General features: G+C 38.9%; 1 protein-coding gene across 1 annotated transcript in view; it reads right to left on the bottom strand.

The window, feature by feature from the left end:
• Positions 1 to 9,987: 9,987 nt before the first annotated feature.
• ADAM28 (ADAM metallopeptidase domain 28) overlaps positions 9,988 to 23,561 on the bottom strand; it is a 67,464-nt gene continuing 53,890 nt past the window's right edge. The window contains exons 19-21 of the mRNA XM_004619161.2: positions 13,037 to 13,145; positions 11,452 to 11,527; positions 9,988 to 10,062 (exon numbers count right to left, since the gene is read on the bottom strand). Coding sequence (XP_004619218.2) covers positions 9,988 to 10,062; positions 11,452 to 11,527; positions 13,037 to 13,145 — 260 coding nt within the window. The remainder of the gene's footprint in view (positions 10,063 to 11,451; positions 11,528 to 13,036; positions 13,146 to 23,561) is intronic.

The raw sequence follows: 23,561 nt of genomic DNA, 5'->3' as shown, positions 1-23,561 counted from the left end.
ATTTAAAAAAAAAAAAAAAGAAGTGACTCTGCATACAGATAAAGGAGAGGCCTGGGCATTTGGGGAGGAACCCAGACCCATCTATTTGAACTGTACCATAAACATTAACATTTAGCTTTTTGAGTTTTGTCTGCACATCTTTCATACAATTCCCCAGAACCCACAACCACAGAAAACCCACTTTTTTTTTTCTTTTTGGGTCACACCCGGCGATGCACAGGGGTTACTCCTGGTTCATACACTCAGGAATTTCTCCTGGCGGTGCTCAGGGGACCATATGGGATGCTGGGAATTGAACCCGGGTTGGCCGCGTGCAAGGCAAATGCCCTACCCGCTGTGCTATTGCTCCAGCTCCAGAAAATCCACTTTCATACTGATACTATCTCTCCAGGTCTCAGTACTATATTTTTCTAAAGCTCCGAAATTGGTCATGCACAGATGTATGTATGTTTGATGAAAGGTGGCATACGTAAACATATGAAATAATGCATTAAAATTAAGTCAGTAAAGGACTACAGAGACAGTACAGGAAGTAAGGTATTTGCTTTGGTGTAGCCCCTCGAACTACATATAGTGAGCACCACTAGGGATCACTCCTGAGCACAGAGTCTGAACATTATGGGCAATGGCCTTAAAACATAAATGAATCTGTAAAACTATTTCAAGGTTAGCTTTGATTAATTTGAATCATAGCCTCATGCATACTATGGTTAAGCTTCTTTCTTTCTCCCGTTTGCCCTTTTCCACTTTCCTCTTAATAGCCTAACAAAACACCTGCAAAAGTAAATGGAATCTCTCTGGGAAATTTCTCTTGATTTATACTCCCTTTTGTGTATATTTTGGCAGTTACTTCTATATTTATTTATGTCAGTCCTTGGAAGTAAGTTGTGAGTCCCTAGAAAACAGGAAAGAGTTTAATATTTATGTCCCTAGTACCAACAAAGCAATGGTCAATTTACAAATATTTGGATAAAAAAGAAAGTAAGCAATCACAGTTACAGGATGCATAAATCCAAGTCTTCTTGGAAGGTTTTTGTTAAACATAGATTATTGAGTACTTTCATTTCCTAGACTTTCTGATAATTACTTAAGAATTGAGAACATATCAAAAATAATATTTAGGGGTGGATAGTTAATGGGGAGTGCAATTTCATTGCAATAACAGATAACTTTGCACAGATAATAACATATCAAAAGGCATTATAGGTGTCGCAGAGACAGGAGAGCAGCCAGAGCGCATGCCTTGCATGCAATGGACTGGACTCTCGCATCCTATATGGACCCCCAACCCTTGTCAAAAGGGAAACCTAAGCCCAGAGCCAGGACTAAACCTTGAACATTGCTGATATACTCTCTAATTTCCTACCCTCCTCCTCCTCAAAAAAGTATTGTACTTGGATCTAAAATGGAATTTTCATATTTAGTACTATAACAGTTAATGTGCCTTTCTATGAAAATAATTTTGATGCAATCACTGTGGTTATGTGGGATGAAGCAAAAACTTCGATTTAGAGTAACTGATTTGGGTGGGGAGAGCCACACCTGGTAACCACACCCAGAAGTGCCAGGGATCAAACCTGGGACTTTTGCATACAAAGCATGTACTTCATCCCTTTAAGTCATCTCCCCAGTTAATTCAGAATATCTAGGTTTAATTTCTTGCTACCAAACTTACTGATATGTTACCTAGAGATTGTAGATTATAAACTAGATTATAACAAACTAAACAAAGAAGGCCCAGACTTCAAAACAAAGTGTTTCACTTGCAAAGCAGCTTAAATTGAAGGTCTTTCAAAGCCCTAGGGACCCCTGTTTGAATCCCAGAACCACGTAAGGTCTTTCCTCTAAGCACTACCATAGTCACCCAGCACAAATCCAGGAGTCGCTCTGGAACATCTCTAATATGACCCATCAGAGCGAGGTTAATAGAATTGAGTATGTGGTGCTCCAGAAATTGCTTTTCAGTGTTTTAAGCAAAAAAATAAATGTATTAAAATTAAAATAGGCTACTCAGCCTAAAAAATATATATAATCGTATATACTCTAAAAATGAATGAAACTTAATAATATTTTGCTAAAGGAGTCATGTAAAGGAAAAAAAAACCCACGAATGTATGATACCACTTACATCAAGAATCTAGAACAATCATCACAGGACAACTAATGCCCATAGTATATGAAACATCCACAATACAAAACTCATAAAATAAAGCATATAGTTGTTGGGGATGAGGCGGTGTAAACTGTTCTTACCACAACAAATGTTTTAAATGGATGTTTTAAATGTTTAGTTTTAAATGTTTTAAATGTTTTAAATGTTTTAAATGTTTTAAATGTTTAGTTTTAAATGTTTAGTTCAAGATTCCAGATAGAAATATAGATCTTAACAAGGAGATGGCTTGCAATTTATCATAATTGTCTTGTCCCTAGAAATTTAATTTTTATGATTAAATCACTTCCTTAGCATCATAGTAATAATGATTATAATATTACACCAATGGTGCCTAATAGGCTCAGGCTTGATAAATGCTAGGTTGTGTCTAAATGTTTTGGGGAGGAAAGGTATTTTGAAGAGATTTGGCAAACTCCAGAGTCAATTTGCCAAGGCGGTTGTAGATTTTACTGTTGGAGCTTTTCCCTGACTAATTCAGAATTTTTGCTGATGAGATTGATGTCATGCTCCCAAGGTCTGACTCTTGCTTGATAAGAGAGATCTTGATGTTACCAACAAAATTGGACCACTTCTAGATTGTGTCTGGTGGACCATGTTACCTATGGATAACAAAGTTATCTGGCAAGAGAAAGACAAGCAATATACTTATGTGGTCCCTCAGTTCCCACTGAGATTTCATGGTAGTATACCAATTTTTTTTTAGCTTAAACTTAGCGTTGGGTTCTATAGCAAAGATTTAAAATGTGAGGCTATTACGGACTAAAACAGACACAGTATAGTGTAAGACCTAGTAATAAAGTATTAAACTTTACCAAAAAAAAAAAAACTTACCCAGAATTGATAGAACAGACAAAAAAAGAAACCCCAAAATCTAAAGATAAAATTATCCACAAACTACTAAAAAATAAGCCAACAAATAGAAGTGGGAAGATGGTATATTAAAAAGCAAGATTTAGGCTATCTCCAGCAAAATTCACTATGTTTAAATGAAAATTAAATGAAAGAAGATTAAATACAGTGAAAGAGAGGAAATGGTTTTAGAATGATTAAAAAGTATAAGACAGGGACAGAAATTTAAACAAACTAAGAAATAGGAAAAAAACAGTGAGTATTCATAGGTCTATCATAAAACACACTAGAATTTATGGGAAAAAAGGACTTTTTTAAATTAGTTTAAGGTCTTCTGAAATATTTCATAGCAAATAAAGATATAGTTTTGAATATGTTCAAGTTAACTTCTATAGGCAAGAAATGTTTCTTACAAGGAGAGTGATACATGAAGTTTGGGTCTGTTGAGGATAGAACTTGAATTTTGGGGCCAAAGTGAGCTAATCTGTAAAGTGGCAGAACAAAAGAAAGATAAAATTTTTTGAGCAAACTCCCCTATGGAAATAATTATCAATGTGAGTGAAGTCTGTCATTAAAATCTGTGAAGTAGGTTGAGTACAGAAAAGAGCAAGTATACACCCTACCATTACACACAGTTACTATCAGTAATCCAGTTCTCAGTTCCTATCACTGTAAGATAACTTGTGTTTTAAGAGAAAATTCAATGAAATTTGTTTAAACAATAAGTGAATTTTATTGATCATATAATATAAATTACCAGTGAAGGGTAGGATAATTACAGAAATTATTGGTTCACCAGTTCAAAATAGGCTTTATTCTTTTGCATATTTCTGCTCCTTTTATTCATTTCTTCCATAATTGCAAGATAGCTACAATACTATAAGAAAGGACATTCAGATGCTAACATCCAGAATAAAGGACAAGAAAATATTTCTTAGAAGTTATTCAACATAGAATAAGGATGCTATACTTGCCTCCACTCAACAGTGAATAAGGGAAATGAGATTATCATCACTTAGTAATAGAAAATTATATAGGTTTTCCCCGTGAGATGAAATTAGAACAGTCTTTTCTAAAATATGAACAATTGAACAAATATGGGTTTCCAAAATTGAGAAATAAAGGCATTACATTATTAAGTAGCCAATTAAGATTATTTACTTCCCGTCAATTAGGCTGATGGCTGCTATAAGGACAGTGTGATTCCACTGTTGACAAACCATCTGATTACTTTTAAAAAACTGGAATCTGGATGTTTATGAAAGATCTTCTAATCCTTAAACATTGGCAATAAATACAAAACATTTAAGAATACTATCTGGCCAAAATCATTATCCATGGCAAATAAAATACATCTGCAGTCCAGATACATCCTTCAAACCACCAGTTTATAATTTCTGATTTATGCTATTAATGCATATGTAAAAAAGCAAAATTCACTTCTTACCCATTTTAGTTTACTGAATTACACATATTTCTATAAAATTTGTAAAATAATAATTTGAAAAATTGCAAATTTCTCACATGATAAAACTAATAGGATTTCAGAAGACAATAGAGGAAAAAATACATTGTATCAATCAGAATCCTTACACAATTTGCTTCCTAACTGAAAAATCTAAGAAAAGTTTATGGTTAAAGAAATTAAGATGTTGCTAGTGATTTAATGATGAATACATATTTTCCTCCTTCCCTCCCAATTCCCTGTGGTTTTCTGTTTTCTTCATTTTGGTTTTCATTAGCAAGTTAATTGTTTATGACTAAATGAGAAAATCAGGGTGCTCAAAACATTGGAACAAATATTTATCAGTATCACAGCTAAAATGAAATGGGGAATAATTAACTAAGCCAGCTTTCTTCTCATGAGTACAGAGAATAGACTTTAAATTCATGCACAATTTCTCAAAAATATATCTCTCTTGAGAATTTTGTACAATCTCTTTGATGTATAACAAGAATAAACAAAAGTCAACCTCTTTAGCTATGAAGAACAAACAATAATAAGGAAATAAGTAAACTTCACTTTTATCCAGTTTGTCCAAGCTGATCTTCCAAGTTTATTTTTTGCCTAAAAATCCTCATCTATGTTTTGCTTCAGACTTTTGGATTTGATCCCTGAAAAAAAGACAAAAACTCTTAAATGATAAACTTTCTCCTAAAGTTTAGTTCTTACATAGTTTTAAATTTATAAGAAATCAAAGACAAGATTTTGTGGTAGATTTTCACAACTCCCTGTAGATTAATTATTTTACACATCACAGTAAAATGGAATTTTAGGGTAGTAACAAAAGAAGGTGAGACAATAGCAAATAGGGCTTGCAATATCCATCTGGTTAATTAAGACAGTAAGGGACAGGGTTGAGGATCAGGAAAATTATGAGATACTGGATGAATATTTGCTGATAATTTTTTTCATCTCATGATTCCTAGGGAATATTTCTGAATACTGGGTCAGCATGTCTTTCAACCTAAGGTCTCTCCATAATTATAGAGACACTTTCCTTGTCAATTTCCTCCAGAAAGATGAGATTGAATTTATGTCCTTAAAACTAGAATTGATGTTTAGCTATAACAGTTTGACTATCTTTTACCTTTGGTGTAGATGTTGACTTATCATTGGAAACAGCAGATGGAAGCACCCTTTTGTCTCTGTGCTGTGTTAGGAAAACAAAATTGGTAGGTCATTAGAAATACTACACATTTGTTGTCTAAAATATACTTGTTTCCTTATTTAAATGATTTCTTTCTTCCTCCTCATTCACATACTACCCAACTTTCAGGGTTTAGTTCAAATTCCAACTCATTTGCTGGATCTTCTTACTTTAACTACTCTAACCCAAACTTAAAAAATATAATAATTTTATATAAATTTAAAATTTTTTAAAGGGAAAACCCATTTTCCCTTTACCATGTTCTTATTAGATTCACTTGTTATAGAACAAATAAAATATGAAGAACTTGGTCACTGTATCTTTTGAGGTGCAGAAGCATCTTAGTTTAAGGTAGTCCCATTTATTTATCTCTGTTTTCACTTGCTTGGCCATTGGTGTGTCAGCTTTGAAGATACCATTGACTACAATGTTGTGGAGGTTTTTGCTGACCTTGTCTTCAATGTACCTTAGGAATTCTGGTCTGATGTTGAGGTCTTTAATCCATTTTGATCTGACTTTTGTACATGGTGATAGGTGGAGATCTGAGTCCATTTTTTTGCATATAGCTGTCCAGTTTTGCCAGCACAATTTGTTAAACATGCTTTCCTTGCTCCACTTCACATTTCTTGCTCCCTTATCAAAGATTAGATGATCATATATTTGGGGTGGTGTGTCAGAATATTCAACCCTGTTCCATTGGTCTGCAGCTCAGCCTTTGTTCCAGTACCATGCTGTTTTAGTTACTACCACTTTGTAGTAGAGATTGAAATTGGGGAGGTTGATTCCTCCCATTTTCCTCCCCAAGAATTACTTTAGCTATTCGTGGGGGCTTATTGTTCCACATGAATTTCAGAAGTGCTTGCTCCATTTCTTTGAAAAATGTCAGGGGTATCCTTATAGGGATCACATTGAATTTGTACAATACTTTGGGGACTATTGCCATTTTGATAATATTAATTCTTCCAATCCATGAGCAGGGGATATCTTTCCATTTCCTCATGTCCTCTTTTATTTCCTAAAGTAGTGTTTTGTAGTTTTCATTATACAAGTCCTTTACCTCCTTAGTTGATTCCGAGGTATTTGATAGTTTGAGGCACAACTGTGAATGGGATTGCTTTCATCATGTCGCTTTCTTCTCTCTCACTATTTGCGTATATAGGAAAGCCATGGACTACTGGGTGTTGATTTTATAGCCTGGAACTTAGCTATACAAGTCTATTGTTTATAAGAGTTTCTTGATGGAGGTTTTGGGGTTTTCTAAGTATAGTATCATATCATTTGCAAATAGTGACAGTTTGATTTCTTTCTTTCCTACCTGAATGCCCTTAATACCTTTTTCTTGCCTAACCGCTATTGCAAGTACTTCCAGTACTGTATTGAACAGGAGTGGAGAGAGTGGGCATCTTTGTCTTGTCCCTGATCTCAGAGGGAAGGCTCTTAGTTTTTCCCAATTGAGGATAATGCTTGCTGTAGGCTTGTAGTAGATGGCTTTGACTATATTGAGGAAAGTCCCTTCTATACCTATTTCATCATAACTGGGTGCTGGGTCTTGTCAAATGCTTTCTCTGCATCTATTGATATTATCATATGGTTCTTATCTTTTCTTTTGTTGATATGATAGATTATGTTGATTGATTTCCGAACGTTAAACCATCCTTGCATCACTGGGATGAATCCCACTTGGTCGTGGTGTATGATCTTTTTGATGAGATGTTGAATTCTGTTTGCTAATATTTTGTTGAGAATCTTTGCATCCATGTTCATTAGGGATATTGGCCTGTAGTTTTCTTTTTTGTGTGGTGTCTTTGTTTGCTTTTGGTATTAGGGAGATATGAGCCTCACAAAAACTGTTTGGGAGGGTTTCTGGTTTTTCACTTTCCTGGAAAAGCTTGAGAATAACTGGCAACCGGTCCTCTTTAAATGTTTGGAAGAATTCACTAGTGAATCCATCTGCACCTGGACTTTTGATTTTTTTTTTGTTAAACTAAGGCACTGGTTGAACTCCACAAGAAGAAAACTGCCAACCTGATCAAAAAATGGGGTGATGAAATGAACAGAAACTTCCCCAAAGAAGAAATCCGAATGGCTGAGAGGCACATGAGAAAATGCTTGACATCACTAATCATCAGGGAGATGCAGATCAAAACAACAATGAGATACCATCTCACACCACAGAGACTGACCCACATCCAAAAAAACAAAAGCAACCAGTGTTGGCGCAGATGTGGGGAGAAAGGGACTCTTCCTCACTGCTGATGGGAATGCCGACTTGTTCAGCCCTTTCAGAAAACAATATGAACGATTCTCAAAAAATTAGAAATTGAGCTCCCATTTGACTCACTCCTGGAAATATATCCCGGAGAGGCAAAAAGGTATAGTAGAAATGACATTTGCATTTCTATGTTCATTGCAGCACTGTTTACAATAGCCACAATCTGGAAAAATCCAGAGTGCCCCAAAACAGATGACTGGTTAAGGAAACTTTGGTATATCTACACAATGGAATACTATGCAGCTGTTAGAAAAGATGAAGTCATGAAATTTGCATATAAGTGGATCAACATGGAAAGTATCATGTTGAGTGAAATGAGTCAGAAAGAAAGAGACAGACATAGAAAGGTTGCACTCATATGTGGAATATAAAGTAGCAGAGAGGTGCGAGCTAGCAATGAAGCAGCTTCTGGCAGAAATTTCTCTGGACTTAGTTACTACAATACTAAAATGCAGAAATACAAAACCTCGCGGCCACTATTGTGGCCACATGACCTCATTTCTCTTCGTTCTCAGCAATGGAAAACGAATTATCAGATGCTTCCTTTCCTTTCCTTATCAAAAGCAGGTCCGACTTTGGAGGGGGGAAACTCCAAACAATAATACTGAGTATTTTGTTGAAATATTGAATATAATCAAAGTAAAGAGAAAGTAAAGTGAAATTTATCAGCTACACAGGCGGAGTGGGGGTTTGGGGGGTTGGGGGGAGGTTCACTGTGGTTCTTAGTGGTGGAATATGTGCACTGGTGAGGGATGGGTGTTTGAGCATTGTGTAACAAAGAGTTAAGCCTGAAAGCTTTGTAACTTTCCACATGGTGATTCAATAAAAAATAAATAAATAAATAAAGCATAAAAATATGAAGAATTAAGTGCTCTATGTCTTTATAAAGTATCTCACTAAAATGTCACAATTCTTGAAAATTAAAACCCAGAGTTTAAATTTTACTTATTTCTCGTTTTCCCACACAGAGTAAAAGAGAGTAAGCCATCATGTTCGGCAACTATTTGGTGAGAGAATGCACTCAGTCTTTTACTTCATGAGAATTAAAACAGACTTTTATCCTATCTACATGTACTCTACTTTTTATATTATACTTCCTCTAGAAAACTGTTATTAATGTAAACCTTATTCTACCTATAGTAAGAAAGTAAAATACAGTTTATAATAAAATTTTATATCCTTTAAAATAAGCTCTTTAACAAATTACTGTTTCAAGGAGATAGTTTGCCTCATATGTAGAACTATTAGTGATGTCTTTATTTTGTTTTTTATTTAATTATTTTTCACTTTTGTCTTCCTTTTCATAACAAATACATGACAATGGAACTATTTTTATTGTAAAAATTAATACCCATAGAAATTGTAGGTCATAATCAACCAGATTTTCCCTAGTTCTATGATATCTCAGGTTAGTTTAGGGACCATATAATAATGAAAACTTCCTTGGCTTTAAATACACTATTCAAGTTGGTATAAGAGAATATTTTAAAATGATCAGTGAACTTACAAGGAAAGAAGATGATACAGATGTAGGAATCGGTGGCGGTGGAAAATTCGGCTTTGTACTTAGCTAGTAAGAAGATAAATAATTTAATTGAAACATTAGAAGTTAAAAACAACTCTGTTTAATGGAAAAGCATAAGTAGTTTTCAGGAAAAGATAAAGATAACTTCTGCTCTACTCATGACTCTAGAGAATAAAGTTATCTGCTCAGTGGTTTCATGTCAATGTAAACATATAATTCAGAAATGATCCAATGCTGACAAACAACACTGAAGATGGCAATCTATGAATTAGATGGATAATCTTGTAACTAGTTATCAGTTTTTCTGACCTATGATGTAGATTTGAGAAAGTAACAGAGAAAAAAAATGCATTCTCACTGTTTATATTTTTTTAAAAATGTTAGAGAAGAATTTTTGCTCTGTATGAATGTTAACACAGATGCTAATACTCAAAACATAATTACTAGGCACTTTTGGTTACATCTTTCCCTAGTCCTTCCTTGAGAATGGACTGGAAGACATAAGGAAGAGAAGTTGCTAACTCACAAAAGAAACCGGAGGGACATCGTCTTCGACTGGGAGGTCAGGTTCTTGAAGCTTCATCTGACTCATCTAAAAAGAAAAGTAATCTTTTAAAATAATTTTCACTTCCAAATAAAGAGCTCTATCAAAGCCTGGCAGAATCTCCTTCCCCCACACCTGGCTATTCTCACCAGGGCCCCCTGGATGGGGGGCAGGTTGTGTTTCCCTCCCCGCCCCAAGCAGAGCCCCGGCAGCCAAAAACCTCCAGAACCCAGCCACAGCCATGCTCAAGGCCACTCTCCACACGCTCGGATGAGGCTCATGCATGAAGGAACCGACAGAGGAACCCAGGTATGAGGAACCCAGGTATGTGGAACCTGGGGCTGTGATCTCCAAGCCTGCTCAGATAGGGACTGGGCCTCCTCCAACCAGATCCCCAGTTTTCCAGTAGTTTGGCCGCCACACCCACAAACTGCCCCAGGCAGGGCTCTATGTAATCTCATCAACACCCAAGATCCAGAGACAATAAAACAACGCTCCAGGAAGAGAGCGATGCAGAATCTCACCCAGCAGAGCCTGGCAAGGTACTGGTGGGGTATTCAATATGCCAAAAACAGTAACAATAATGGGCTCATTCCCCTGACCCTGAACATGACAGGGACGAATAGAGACGTTAAGGCGCCTGCTCGAGCAAATCGATGAGCAACGGGATGGCAGTGATACATTGATGCAGTGATCAAGGCCTGAGAGGCTAAAGCTAAGCTGACAGTAACATCAGAGAGGAAATCACTGTGGCCCTGCTGGCTATTGCATTCCACTGCGGCCAGAGCTTTTAAACAAGGTAAGCTTTACGTGAAACATTGATACCAATGCCATTATCAATAAGCAACTTCAGCTAAAATTCCTCAATTTGCAAGGAACAGTCATGCATTAAAGGTTACAAGTATTACACTATGATTGATAAAACATGCATACTGACTCAATTAGAAAATTTGGAAAAGAAATAAGAAATCAACAGACAGTGAGTGATAGAGTGAAAGGCATATCTGAAATATCACATCTTAGTTCTGTTTGATATGCTTGTTTTTTTATGTTTTGGTTTTTTTTTGTGGTTTTTGTTTATTTGTTTGGGGGGAAGAGCCACATTCAACAGTGTTCAGAGTTGTTCTTGATTCAGGGATCATTCCTGGTCATGTTTGGGAAATCAAACTCTCTCTCTCTCACTCATCCACTCTCTCCTCTCTCTTTTTATTTTTTTTTTTGTCAATCCCAGTATCTTAGACAGAATTTTTTGCATTTAACAAAAGCATATGTACCACTTTCTGAATGTGTTAGAGCCCACAGTCCGTGGCAGTCAGTAATTAGTAGACACTTTCCTGAGACACTGCTAACTACAAACAGTAGATAAATGGGCAGGAGAACATAGGCGAAAGAATCCGGAAATGGGATTTGCATCAAAGAATATAAACTATGGCTCACCTCTTGGGGCTGAGCAACCTTCCCTGTTTGTGGTTTCTTCTGTTTGTGTGACTTGGTGTCAGGAGCGGATGAGGGCCTATAGGAGAGAACAAATCACATACTCTCAGCAATCCCTTCATCAGGAAAGAAAAACTCACTACAAGTTTAACAACTTCCTGAGTTGTCTTGATTTTTGAAGTGGACAGGGCTTACTCCTGTTTCTGTGCTCTCAGACTCATCCCTAGAGGGAACATTAGCAGTAAAGAGAGCAAACTCAGGTCAGCCACGCACAAGGCAAGTGCCTTTAGCCCTGTACTACCTCCCTGACCTTGACTGAGTTTTCACCTACTTTCTAGATTTGTTTCAGGATTTCTTGTGTTGTGTATAGACCTAACCACTAATTTATTTCCTCAAGTCTGTTAATAATCTGCTTAGTATAAATTTTATATAATGTGTATAACTTAATCAGTCCCTCTCGGAGAGCCTGGCAAGCTACCAAGAGTGTTGAGCCCGAGCGGCAGGGCCTGGCAAGCTACTCTTGTGTATTGGATATGCCAAAAACTAACAATAAGTCCCTCAATGAGAGACGTTACTGCTGCCCACTCAAACTTAATCAATTAATATTATTCATTCAGTGTTTATTAAAAGACCATGTGAGTAAATAAGTATGTCATTAAACAATGTTCAAAGATATTATGATGTCATGATTTTTGGAAGACCAACTAACTGATCAGGGTTCCATTGCTTAGTTTGTAAAATTGTGAACATGTTTGTTAACTTGTCCAAGCTTCTGTTTATACTTCAAATTGCTCTATGGATGAATATTTAATGCATTTTTATTTATAATTATAAATGATCATTTACAATCTTATGAAATTTTTGTGAATTAGATCAGATAATACATGAATATTTAATGCATTCTATAATTATAAATTATAATTACAATCTTATGAAATTTTTGTGAACTAGATCAGATAATAAATATAAAAATACATAGGATAGTACTTGTTTATAACAATATTTAATAAGGAGTTATTATTTTTTGTTTTGGGGTCACACCTAGTGTACTCAGGGATTACTTCTAGCTCTGTGCATCTGGCAGTACTTGGTGGACTGTATGTGGTGCCAGGAATAAAACTTGGGTCAGGGGGCTGGAGTAATAGCATAGCGGGTAGGGTGTTTGCCTTGCACGTGGCCAACCCGGATTCGATTCCCAGCATCCCATAGGGTCCCCTGAGCATGGTCAGGAGTAATTCCTGAGTGCAGAGTCAGGAGTAACCCCTAAGCATCACCAGGTATAACCCAAAAACAAAAACAAAAGCAAAAACCAAAAAAAAAAAACTTGGGTTAGCGGAGTGCAAGGTAAATATCTTAGTCCTCTACTATCTCTCCATCCTCTAATGATTCATTTAAGCATAAGATTTAATAATAAAAAATGATGTTTCTCTGATTGCCAGGAAAAGAGTTACTCAACACCTTGTTTAACATCTTTTTTGCTGAATATTTGAGGTAAGTCAACATTAAGTTTGATAATTTGGGTCATATCCTTGAATTGAAAAAAAAAGAAAGGTCAAAAGTCTTCAGAGAGAAATAAACATTTATTTACCTCTGGATTTTCTTCTGCTTTTTTCTGCTGTTTTGGTGCCTGATTACGATAGCAACCACCACAAATATGACAGCCACAGGGAAGAGCACCCCAACCACAATGGAGAAGTCTGCAACAAAGAAAACCCAGGTCTAATGAGGATCTGAGAAATTCACATTTTATCACTATCTTTAGCACTGCAGTGTCATAGCACTGTTGTCCCATTGTTCATCAATTTGCTCCAGCAGGCACCAGTAACATCTCCATTGTGAAACTTGTTACTGTTCTTGGCATACTGAATACAACACGGGTAACTTGCTTTTCCCCCAAAGATTTTTCATTCTCTCAAAAAAAATCTCTCAGATTCAGTAAAATGAAAATGTACATTGCTCATGATTATGTGATAGAGAAGTAAGGAGAAAGATTATATAAAACATTTAATATGACACAGATAAAAAATATTACTGGTAATTCTTATAGGTGTTTAAAAATTTGGGAAAGGGTAGCCAAGAGATTGGATAAAACATAATGGAAGAGATTAGCAGAGCAAAGAGAAGTATTTTAGCATTGGAAGGAAACAGAAGATGAAACTCATCAATAAGCTGAGACATAAAAAACTTGATACTGATGTATCTAAGTGTTCTACTAGTGTTCTGCATTAGAATTATTATGTATAGGAAAGAAGTCATGTGACCCTGTGTATTGGAAATGTTTTCAGTAAACTTTTGTTTGTCTATATGGGACATTTATTTACCTACTGATATCGGTAATGTGGATAACTTCATTATTTTATTATCATAAGTATTATTTTCTCTTAGACCTTAAACCCATGGAAAACAGAAGCATATCTCTGAAGATCAATACAAAGAACTAATGTTCTTTTCATGCCAAAATAAGCAATAAAAATAAAATTAATTTTTGTATTACTGCAAGAAAAGTTCAAAAGTTTGAACACGCATACATGCAGACAGAGGTAGATATATCAGATTTAGAACTTTGGTTAAATAATGACTTACTTAGAAATTTAGCTTAATAATCTACAACGTCCATATAATATCCTACACACAAACACCAAATGGGCTTCTTAGATATAGTAAGATATATCCATATGAAAAATATAGCTATTCAACAACTACATTAGAATTATACCACTATTTCAGCAAAGCAACATGAAAGTAAGTGAAATAAAAGAAAGTCATAAAATTTTCACAATCTGATTTGAAAGGACATGCCAAAAACAAAAGCAAAAATTGGGGAAAAGACCTAGTCTAGAGGTAAAGTTGGGCTATCAGAGGAAGTAGATTTTCAGAGATAACTGAGAGCAGTTACAAATTATTTTTGTTTATTGTGGTCTAGAAAACTTGCTCACTAAAAATTAAATTAAAACAAATTTCCTAAAATCATGTAAATACTAAAATTTTTTAGTACTTTAGGGATTTAGTACTTCACGTCAAAAACATCTTTGAAGGGGTAGGACACAGGGAGACAGAAAGACCAATAATCTTAAAGGAATGTTAAGAAAGTGCAGAAAGGGAAAAAAGTAAATGAAGCAAGAGTGACCCCTGACATAAGCCATGATGTATGAATAATGATGATGTGTCAATATTGTTCTTCAGTTTTAATAAATGTAGTCTTCTGTTGGGAGTGTTGAAGTAAAGAACATTACATGTAGGACGGGAGAGATATATGGAAATTTTGCTTTAAGTTCAGTTTTTCCTTGTAGCCTGGATTGCTGCAAATGCTAAAATGAGATCCATAAAGTACAAATAAAGTTAAACATTTTATAATGTTTTCTAAAATTTAAATATAAATGCATAATGTTCAAATTTAAATAATGGAATGATTAAAAGCCTCAGTAACTCAATAAGAACACGCAAAAGAGCTGAAAAAAAGAACCTTAATAGACAGGCTTATGTGGGGGACCGGGACCCTGGGAAAAGGAGAACTTAGTCATTTCCCCAGACAGGGAGTGCCCACCAAGATATTGTATTATGAAACAGACATCCCGTACCAAGGGCGAGACCCACAAAGATGACAGGCATATCATGTTCCAGCCTGCTGATCCCCCTTACGCAAATGCCCCGCGAATGCCCCGCATGAACCACCCTGGACCCCTTGCAAAAGCCTTGCCCCTCAGCCTATATATTCTGTATACTTCCCTTCAATAAACGAGACCTTGACAACAGTTCCTTGCTTGGTCTCCCTCTTCTTTCTCGCCCTTGCTATTTCAGGTAGCGCCTCTTCAGACCCTGGAATAACTTGGTCCCGCGGGACGGGACAAGTGGCGCCCGAATAGGGACCTGAAGCACGGCCAACTACCGGACGGCGCCAGCAACGGAGAAGGCCCCCGAAGGATCAGTGCTGCCCGAGCGACCTTCGGAGGCGGGGGACATAAAAAGGTATACCTATTCATATGCCGTCCCATTCAGCATGGGCCATTCATTATTTAAGGAACAGAGCTTTATTAAGGAGCTCAAAAATTCATTCAGGGAAAGAGGAGTAAGGGTTAAGAAAAAAAGATTTGGTAAAATTTTTTAGTTATATTGATGCTCATTAATATAAGGACGAAACAGTCACTGGCGGAAAGGCTTGAATTCCCTTGTCTTGTGTGTGTGTGTGTGTGTGTGTATGTGTGAGTGATTGTGCAGTTTTGGATGTCTTCGTCCTTGCACTGAGTCTGTGGCTCCACGACTTGGCATCCTTAAGATCCCTTTAAGGTTACGGAGTTCGATTGGGCTGTCTGCGATTCCACGAGGAACATATGGTCTAGGGTGGTGCTGGTTTAGACACTGGCCGCAAGTCACCTCTCAGGCTGATCCACTATGGCTAAGTTCCTCACCGGCCAGACATGCATCTGAGTGGTTTGTTATGAGTGTCCCCGTCCCACTCCTCTTGTTCATTTCCGACGAGTTAGAGAAACAGCCTATCATTGACCCTTTCCTTTCTGTGTTCTCATTTCTGTCGAGTTGGCAGAAACAGCCTCCCAGTGAAGACAGTCACTGGTGGAAGGTTGAATCCCTTTGTCCTGTGTTTTCATTTTTGAGTCCCCAAGTCTGATAAGAAGATACTAGTTCCCCGCCTCAGAACTAGTCTTGACCAAGAAAGAAAAATGCTAGCATCTGACCACCTTAGGTTTCAACAATTTTGAAGAGGTTTTGCTGGCTTATATCAACAAAAGTGCTTTCTTGACCCATTTTTAATAAGCAGGAGACTGGCTGGTCAGGCAGGGAAACGGGGAGCAATATTCCCAATCGGCCGACAGGGCTTAACTTTGCCCTGGGGACTGCTCCTTCCTATCTCAGTCTGTCAGTTTTCTCCCTGCCGTTTCTGAAGGGTAAGATCGAAAGATCAACTATAGACATGCACACATGTACGTGTGATGTTTTTAGTGAACTAATTTTTAGTGAACTTATTGTCTGTCTGTCTGTCTGTCTGTCTGTGGAACACTAGAGTGTTAGAGCTAGTTTGAAGTCAGTAGTTCTTAGACCTGGGCAAACAAAATCTAGGGAGATCAGAGTGATATGAAGTCCAGAAATTTAAAAGATCTAGGTATCTCTGGAACGTCTTAGATCAGGTTTAAACAAAGATTTCTAATTAGAATGTGGCGCCTACAACGAAATTAAAAGTTTTAATCTAAATTTCTTATTGGAAGAACATTAATAGTTATTAACAATTGAAATTCTTTTGAATTCCAGTATCTGTACTATCTAGAAAAAGCTACAGAACTAGAGCCAGAAAACTAAAAAGTGAAATAAGAATTCAGAAAGTGCAAGGCCTTATCTTACAAGCCTCAGCCAATTTTAATGAGGAATTTAGCTGTTTTTCAAGCAATAGAGGTACAGAAACCCTCAAAATAAACAAAGTTTTCTTATGTTTCCATAAACTGACATTCCAAAATTTTTTTCTATGTTATTATCTAAGTTTGGTTAAAATATGTATATGTATGTATATGTGTGTATGTGTATATGTGTATGTGTATGTATGTGTGTATGTATATGTATTCCCAAAAAGCTCTTTCTGTGTTTGAAAGCATGTTTGTATTGTAGAATTGTTAAAGTTAGAAAGCTCATGATTTGAACTAAAGTACAAAAACTACCAAAATTAAGTCAAAGAAGGTTTTACCGTGTTTCACAAAAATTGATGGTCCAAAGGTCTTATGCTATTATACCAATGTATATATTTGTATCTATACTGGATTAGAATTATTTGACCTAGAGAATCTTGTGAGTTGAAATAATTGTGATCTATGAAAACAGGTTCAAAGAGTAATGCTTCAGTTTAAAATATTATTTTCTAGAGTTGCAAAATTGGTTCAAAAACTTATTGTTTTATTTGATCTCCAAGACTTTTGGTAACTAAAATTTTTAAAACTACTTAGCTTAGGGTTGTAAGGGGTTAATCTCAGATGTCAGTTTGGGAGTTTTTAAAGATTTTCCCTAGATCCACCCATTCCCCTGCACTCCAGGCTGACAAAATATCTTGGAAATCTGATGAACCCGTCTGGATTGATCAGTGGTCCATGCCCCTAGAAAAGGTCAAGGCAGCCTGTGAGCTGGTGCAGGAGCAATTATGCTTAGGCCACCTTGAACCCTCTACTTCCCCTTGGAATACCCCCATATTCGTAATCAAAAAGAAAAATGGGACTTGGAGGTTGTTGCAAGACCTTAGGAGTGTAAATAAGACCATGCAACCTATGGGCGCGCTACAACCTGAACTCCCAACTCCAGTTGCTATCCCCTCAGGCTTTCAAAAAACAATCATAGACATAAAAAATTGCTTTTTCTCCATTCCCCTACACCCCGAGGATTGCAAACGTTTTGATTTTTCAGTTCCGATTACTAACCATATAGGACCCAACCCTTGCTTTCAGTGGAAGGTCCTTCCGCAAGGCATGGCTAATAGCCCCACTCTTTGCCAGCGCTATGTAGCCCAAACTATTGACCCCTTTAGGATGCTTTTTCCCTCTGCATATATTATTCATTACATGGATGATTTACTGATTGCCGCAGCTTCCCCTACAGAAGTGTAGCAGGTTGCGCAAGAAATAGTTTTAGCCTTTAAAAACTGCGGCTTTATTATCGCCCAGGACAAAATCCAGACTCAGTATCCGTTCCTCTTTTTGGGTTTCCAGCTTGACCCCTCCCTCATACACCCAAAGAAAATTCAGATCAGACGGTCTTCTCTCACTTCCCTAAATGATTTTCAAAAATTATTAGGGGATATAAATTGGCTTCGACCTTACTTAAAATTAACTACTGGGAAACTTAAACCTTTATTTGATATACTCCGCGGTGACCCAGATCCTACTTCTCCTCGATCCCTCTCTGTAGAGGCTGAGGAAGCCCTGAAACTTGTTGAAACTGCCATTGCACAACAGAGTTGTGGCTATTTTTACCCTTCCAAAGTCCTATATCTCATTATTTTCACATCCCCTTATTCGCCTTCTGGCCTGCTGTGGCAGGAAAAACAACCCCTTATGTGGATTCATATGCCTGCGTCCTTTTCCAAGGTTCTGCATCCTTATCCTCTGCTAGTGGAACAATTGATCTTTTCTGGATTAAAAACTGCCGTCAGATATTTTGGGCGTGACCCTGACATCATTATCACCCCTTATTCTAAAGAACAAATTGGATGGCTACAGAGCCGTCATGACGACTGGGCAGTCTTGTTGTCTAGCTATCAGGGTCAGTTTGACACAAACCTGCCTAGGGACAAGCTTTTACAATTTCTTAAGACTACCCCTTTTATTATATCCAAAAACACCATCTCGAGACCCATCCCTGGGGCCCTAACCTTGTTTATTGATGGCTCACAAAATGGGATAGCTGCTTACATCGTCCATGGTAGGGCATATCCCATCAAAACTCCTTTTACCTCTGCTCAGTCAGTGGAATTGTTTGCAGCTCTTAAAGTTTTTCAAATGTTTCCTTTACAAGCATTTAATCTATTCTCAGACAGCCAGTATGTTGTTAGATCATTAACTGTTTTGGAAACAGTTCCTTCCATTCAACCATCCTCTGCTACTTTCCAGTTGTTTTCTGACATTCAAAAATGCATCCATTGTTGGTCCCACCCTTTCTTTGTTGGGCACATTTGTGCACACTATGATTTACCTGAACCTTTGTCACAGGGCAATGATTTGGTAGATAAAGCCACGCGCCTTGTTGCTCTAGCACTAACTCCTGATCCACTCAAGGACGCGCAAGAGGCGTGTCATCATTCCATGCCCTTCATCATTTAAATTCCTCCACATTACGCCAGATGTTTGGCATTACTAGAGAGCAAGCCCGGCTTATAGTTAAAGGCTGCAAGACCTGCCTACCTTTCATACCTGAACCTCACTATGGCGTCAATCCCAGAGGGCTTATCCCTGGTGAACTCTGGCAGATGCATGTTACTCATATCCCCACCTTTGGCAAGCTTAAATATGTTCATGTTACTGTTGATACCTTTAGCAGATCCCTTTCTGCTTCAGCACTAGCAGGAGAAGCTACTAAACATGTGATTACCCACATGCTGTCTACTTTTGCAATAATGGGACAGCCCAAGATTATTAAGACTGATAATGGTCCTGGTTATACAAGCCAAAAATTCAAAGACTTTTGTGCTCGGTTGAGAATTAAATATGTCACCGGCATTCCATACAATCCCCAGGGTCAAGGCATAGTTGAACGTGCCCACCAGACACTCAAAAACACTCTCCTAAAGCTGCAGGCTCAGGAGACATTGTACACCTTCAAGGGCAATTCTCGCCTCTTGCTTTCTCATGCCCTGTTCGTCCTGAATTTCCTTACACTGGATGATGCCGGTTGCTCGGCGGCCGATCGCCTGTGGCACCCCTCCTCTAAGGATAAATATGCTCAAATACTCTGGAAAGACCCTGCCACCGGTTTGTGGCACGGCCCTGACCCCGCCCTCATTTGGGGAAAAGGACATGTCTGTGTATATGACAACAAAAATCAGGGCGCTCGATGGCTCCCTGAGAGATTGGTAAAATTATATAACAAACCTCAGGAGTCAAGTGACTCCCCACAAGATTAGTTAAATTATATTATTGAACCAGGGGAAACCACCCCTGAGACAGACTTTTCTGTTCTCTTACAGGAGACATCATGGACCTGCCTCAGATGCTGTTTTTATGGACTTGGCTATTTTTTGCCTGGGCGTCGCCAACTTCCGCCTCAGTCTACCAATTTTTTAACTATACTTGGTTGGTTGTGAATGAAGCGGGCGATGCTGTCTATGCCTCCTCTTCCATTGGCACTCAACCCCACTGGCCCGAGCTTAGAGTGGACCTGTGTCAGCTGGCCCTAGGAGCCAGCCCTGACTGGAGCACCCATGGTTATCTCTGGCCCCTGGATAGGACCCCTGACCTTCCTGATCGTTGCTTCTCTAGAGGCGTACTCAGCTGTGGTTGCTATAGTACACGAGCAGAACTAACTCACACTGACTTTTATGTGTGTCTAGGCCCCCATCAAGACTGCTCGCTCTCACATCAATGCGGCCAGGCCTCTGACTATTTTTGTGCCTCTTGGGGTTGCGAAACCACCGGCACTAAGTACTGGAACCCCTCCTCCTCCTGGGACTTCATCACTGTAAAACACCTCCCAGACTTCAGCCCCTCCAAGTACCGGTTATGGTATTCCGACACAGTCCCCGGACAGCCATGTGACCACTGGAGCCCCGCCCGCGGCTGGTGTAACCCCATTGTCATTTCTTTCACAACCAGCGGCAGACAACATGATTGGCTTAGTTCTCGAGACCTGCAATGGGGACTGCGCCTCTACATGACCTATAAGGACTTTGGTCTGCTTTTTAGTATCCGTCTTCTTAAAGAACTTCCCAATTTACATAAAGCAGCTATCAGGCCTAACCCAGCCCTTCACCCCCCTTCCCGAGAGGACTCACACCCCTCTCCCCCTCCAGTGAACGCCCTACCAGCAGTAGCCTAGCCTATGCCCATATACTTTCACCCCACACTTCCTGAAGGGACCCCTTCCTCCTCTGAACTAATTTTGGAAATGGTGAATGCATCTGTTGAAGCCCTTCATGCTACCCATTCAGCCCGATACGAGCAATGCTGGATTTGCTTTTCCCCAAGACCCCCCTTTGCTCAGGTCTTATTCACCAATGACCCCGCGGCCTTGAGATGGGCCCCAGATGAGGACCACGGCCTTACCTTAGGTCAGGTCCATGGTGCAGGTCTTTGTCTCCTAGGACCCGAAATGCTCCCTCCTTTTGAATTGCAGGACATTTGTAATGTCTCCCAGCGCGTGGACGCCTCTTTCACCTATGTCTCGGCCCCGCCTGAGTCTTACTTTGCCTGCTCTGCTGGCCTTACCACTCATGTCGAGACCAGTGCTTTCTTGCCCACCAGAGACTACTGTGTCCTGGTCCACCTGTTTCCCAGGCTCTCCATTCATGACCCTGAGGATTTTCTCAGTTTTTGGGGAAAAAGGGGCAGTCTTACCCCACCACAAAAGAGAACCACTCACAGCAATAACCCTAGCTGTTGTTTTAGGACTAGGCGCCACAGGCCCTGGCACTGGCATTGTCTCCCTAATTACTTCCAAACAGCAGTACAATCAACTCAGCCAGGTTGTAGACAGAGACATTCAGTAACTGCAGAAAGGGCTGCAAGATCTAAAGGACTCTTTAACTTCCCTCTCTGAAGTAGTCTTACAAAACCGCAGAGGTTTGGATTTGGTTTTTTAACAAGAGGGTGGACTCTGTGTGGCCCTTAAAGAGGAATGCTGTTTTTATGCAGACAAGACAGGTCTAGTACAGGATAGCATTGATAAGGTCAAAAGGAGCCTGGAAGAAAGAAAAAGGGCTAGAGAAAAACAGGAGTCATGGTATCAAAATTGGTTTTCCACTTCACCCTGGCTGTCCACGTTACTGCCTAGTCTTTTGGGACCCCTCGTGGGTCTCCTGATACTACTATCCTTTGGCCCTTGGGCCTTTAGTCGCTTAACCTCTTTTATTAAGTCGCAGATCGACTCGGCTATCAGAAGCATGGTTGCTGCTCACTATCATCGCCTTGGACCAATACCGCCTCCTGAAGAGGGAGTTCCTGACCAAGTCCCAGAGACGGACTGGCTCAACTTATCCCCCTTAGCTGAGAGATTAAGGTCCCCTTGGTACCATAGGCTCTGGGCTCATTTCCCAGGGACACGGCACCCTGACACCCCCTCTCCCACTCCGGGTCAGCTGTGAGGTTAGCCTATGACGGGAAATAGTGTAACGCCAGACCCGAGTAGGAGCAGCAAGGGAGTAGTGTGAGGCCTTACCTCTTGAGTCCCCATCACATTTTCACTAAGCGCTTACCCTGTGCAGCCTCCCCTTAGCTTCACCTCAGGGGCGGCTGGCAGAAAAAATAACCAAGCGCCACATATAAGAGCACAGTGACGGCAAGAGTAAGAATCCCCTCACATAGCCTAAGACAGAGCCCCTGCCCCCTCGGGTCTGGAAGCACGTTACATAGCCTAAGACACGGCACCTCACCAACCCAGGCGGCTCTCAGTAGCCCTCAATTTTTTCATATATAAAAACACAGGGGGAGGCTTACAGAACCACCTCCAGCTCCATGTAAGCTCATTTACCCACCATGATTCATAAATAAATCTTGAAAGATATCAACAAGTTGCAGAAGATTCTCCCCCACACCCAAGCATGGCTGAGTCCTTTGGGTACCTTGGATGGGAATGAGTCAACCCAGTGCACACCCAAACAGAGCTTCAGCATCCAATAGCTCCCACACCCCACAATCCCACCATGCCCCCAGCTAGAGTCCACTGTCTTTGGCCAATCCTCACCCAGAAATTAACCTGTTGAAAAATTCAGGTATGTGGATATTGTGGCAGAAATCTTCATGCTTTCATGAAGAGAGGATAAGCTATCTCCCTCCATCTCCCTCTACTTCTGAAAGCCCTGGCAGTCATGCATACACCTCAAAGATGCCACTCCGTTAAAAAAAATTAACTTCAGCTGTAACACTCTGTTTGTGTTCATTTTTAATCCAGACTTCCTGGAACGATATCTCAAACTCTACAAGACCGATAAACCAGTAATGATACATCAGATTGGACAGTATGTAATGTAGAAGGCAACCAATCTCGATTAACAAAACATAAGCGCAGAAGGCTTAACCTGCAAAGTCATTTTAGTAATTTCTTAAATAAGGACTTAATGGCTTTTTGATGAGATACAACAATTTTCACTAATTTTATTCTAAGAAAACATTTTTGATCATTCTGCTAGCAAATTAATGATAGTAAGCATGTAAAATTAGTTATTAAGGGCCTGCTATGGGGGCAGGCTTACGGGGTGTTAGGAAAACAATGGTGTAGGAAGGTAAAATGGTGGTGGGATTGGTGTTGGAATACTGAATGCCTATAACAAGTCATCATGAGCAACTTGTAAATCACAGTGTTTACATAAAGTGTAAGAGGAAATTTTACATATGTAGGCCTTACCTATTTCCTGTAAACTCCAAAATACATTAACACTGGATTGCTCTTAAAGTGCCATTAATGACGGTGAGATA

This window comes from Sorex araneus, chromosome 7, assembly GCF_027595985.1.
Source record: "Sorex araneus isolate mSorAra2 chromosome 7, mSorAra2.pri, whole genome shotgun sequence".
NCBI classification, from domain to species: Eukaryota; Metazoa; Chordata; class Mammalia; order Eulipotyphla; family Soricidae; genus Sorex; species Sorex araneus.
Note: the sequence above shows the minus strand (reverse complement) of the source record. Positions and strands in the feature narration are given on the sequence as shown.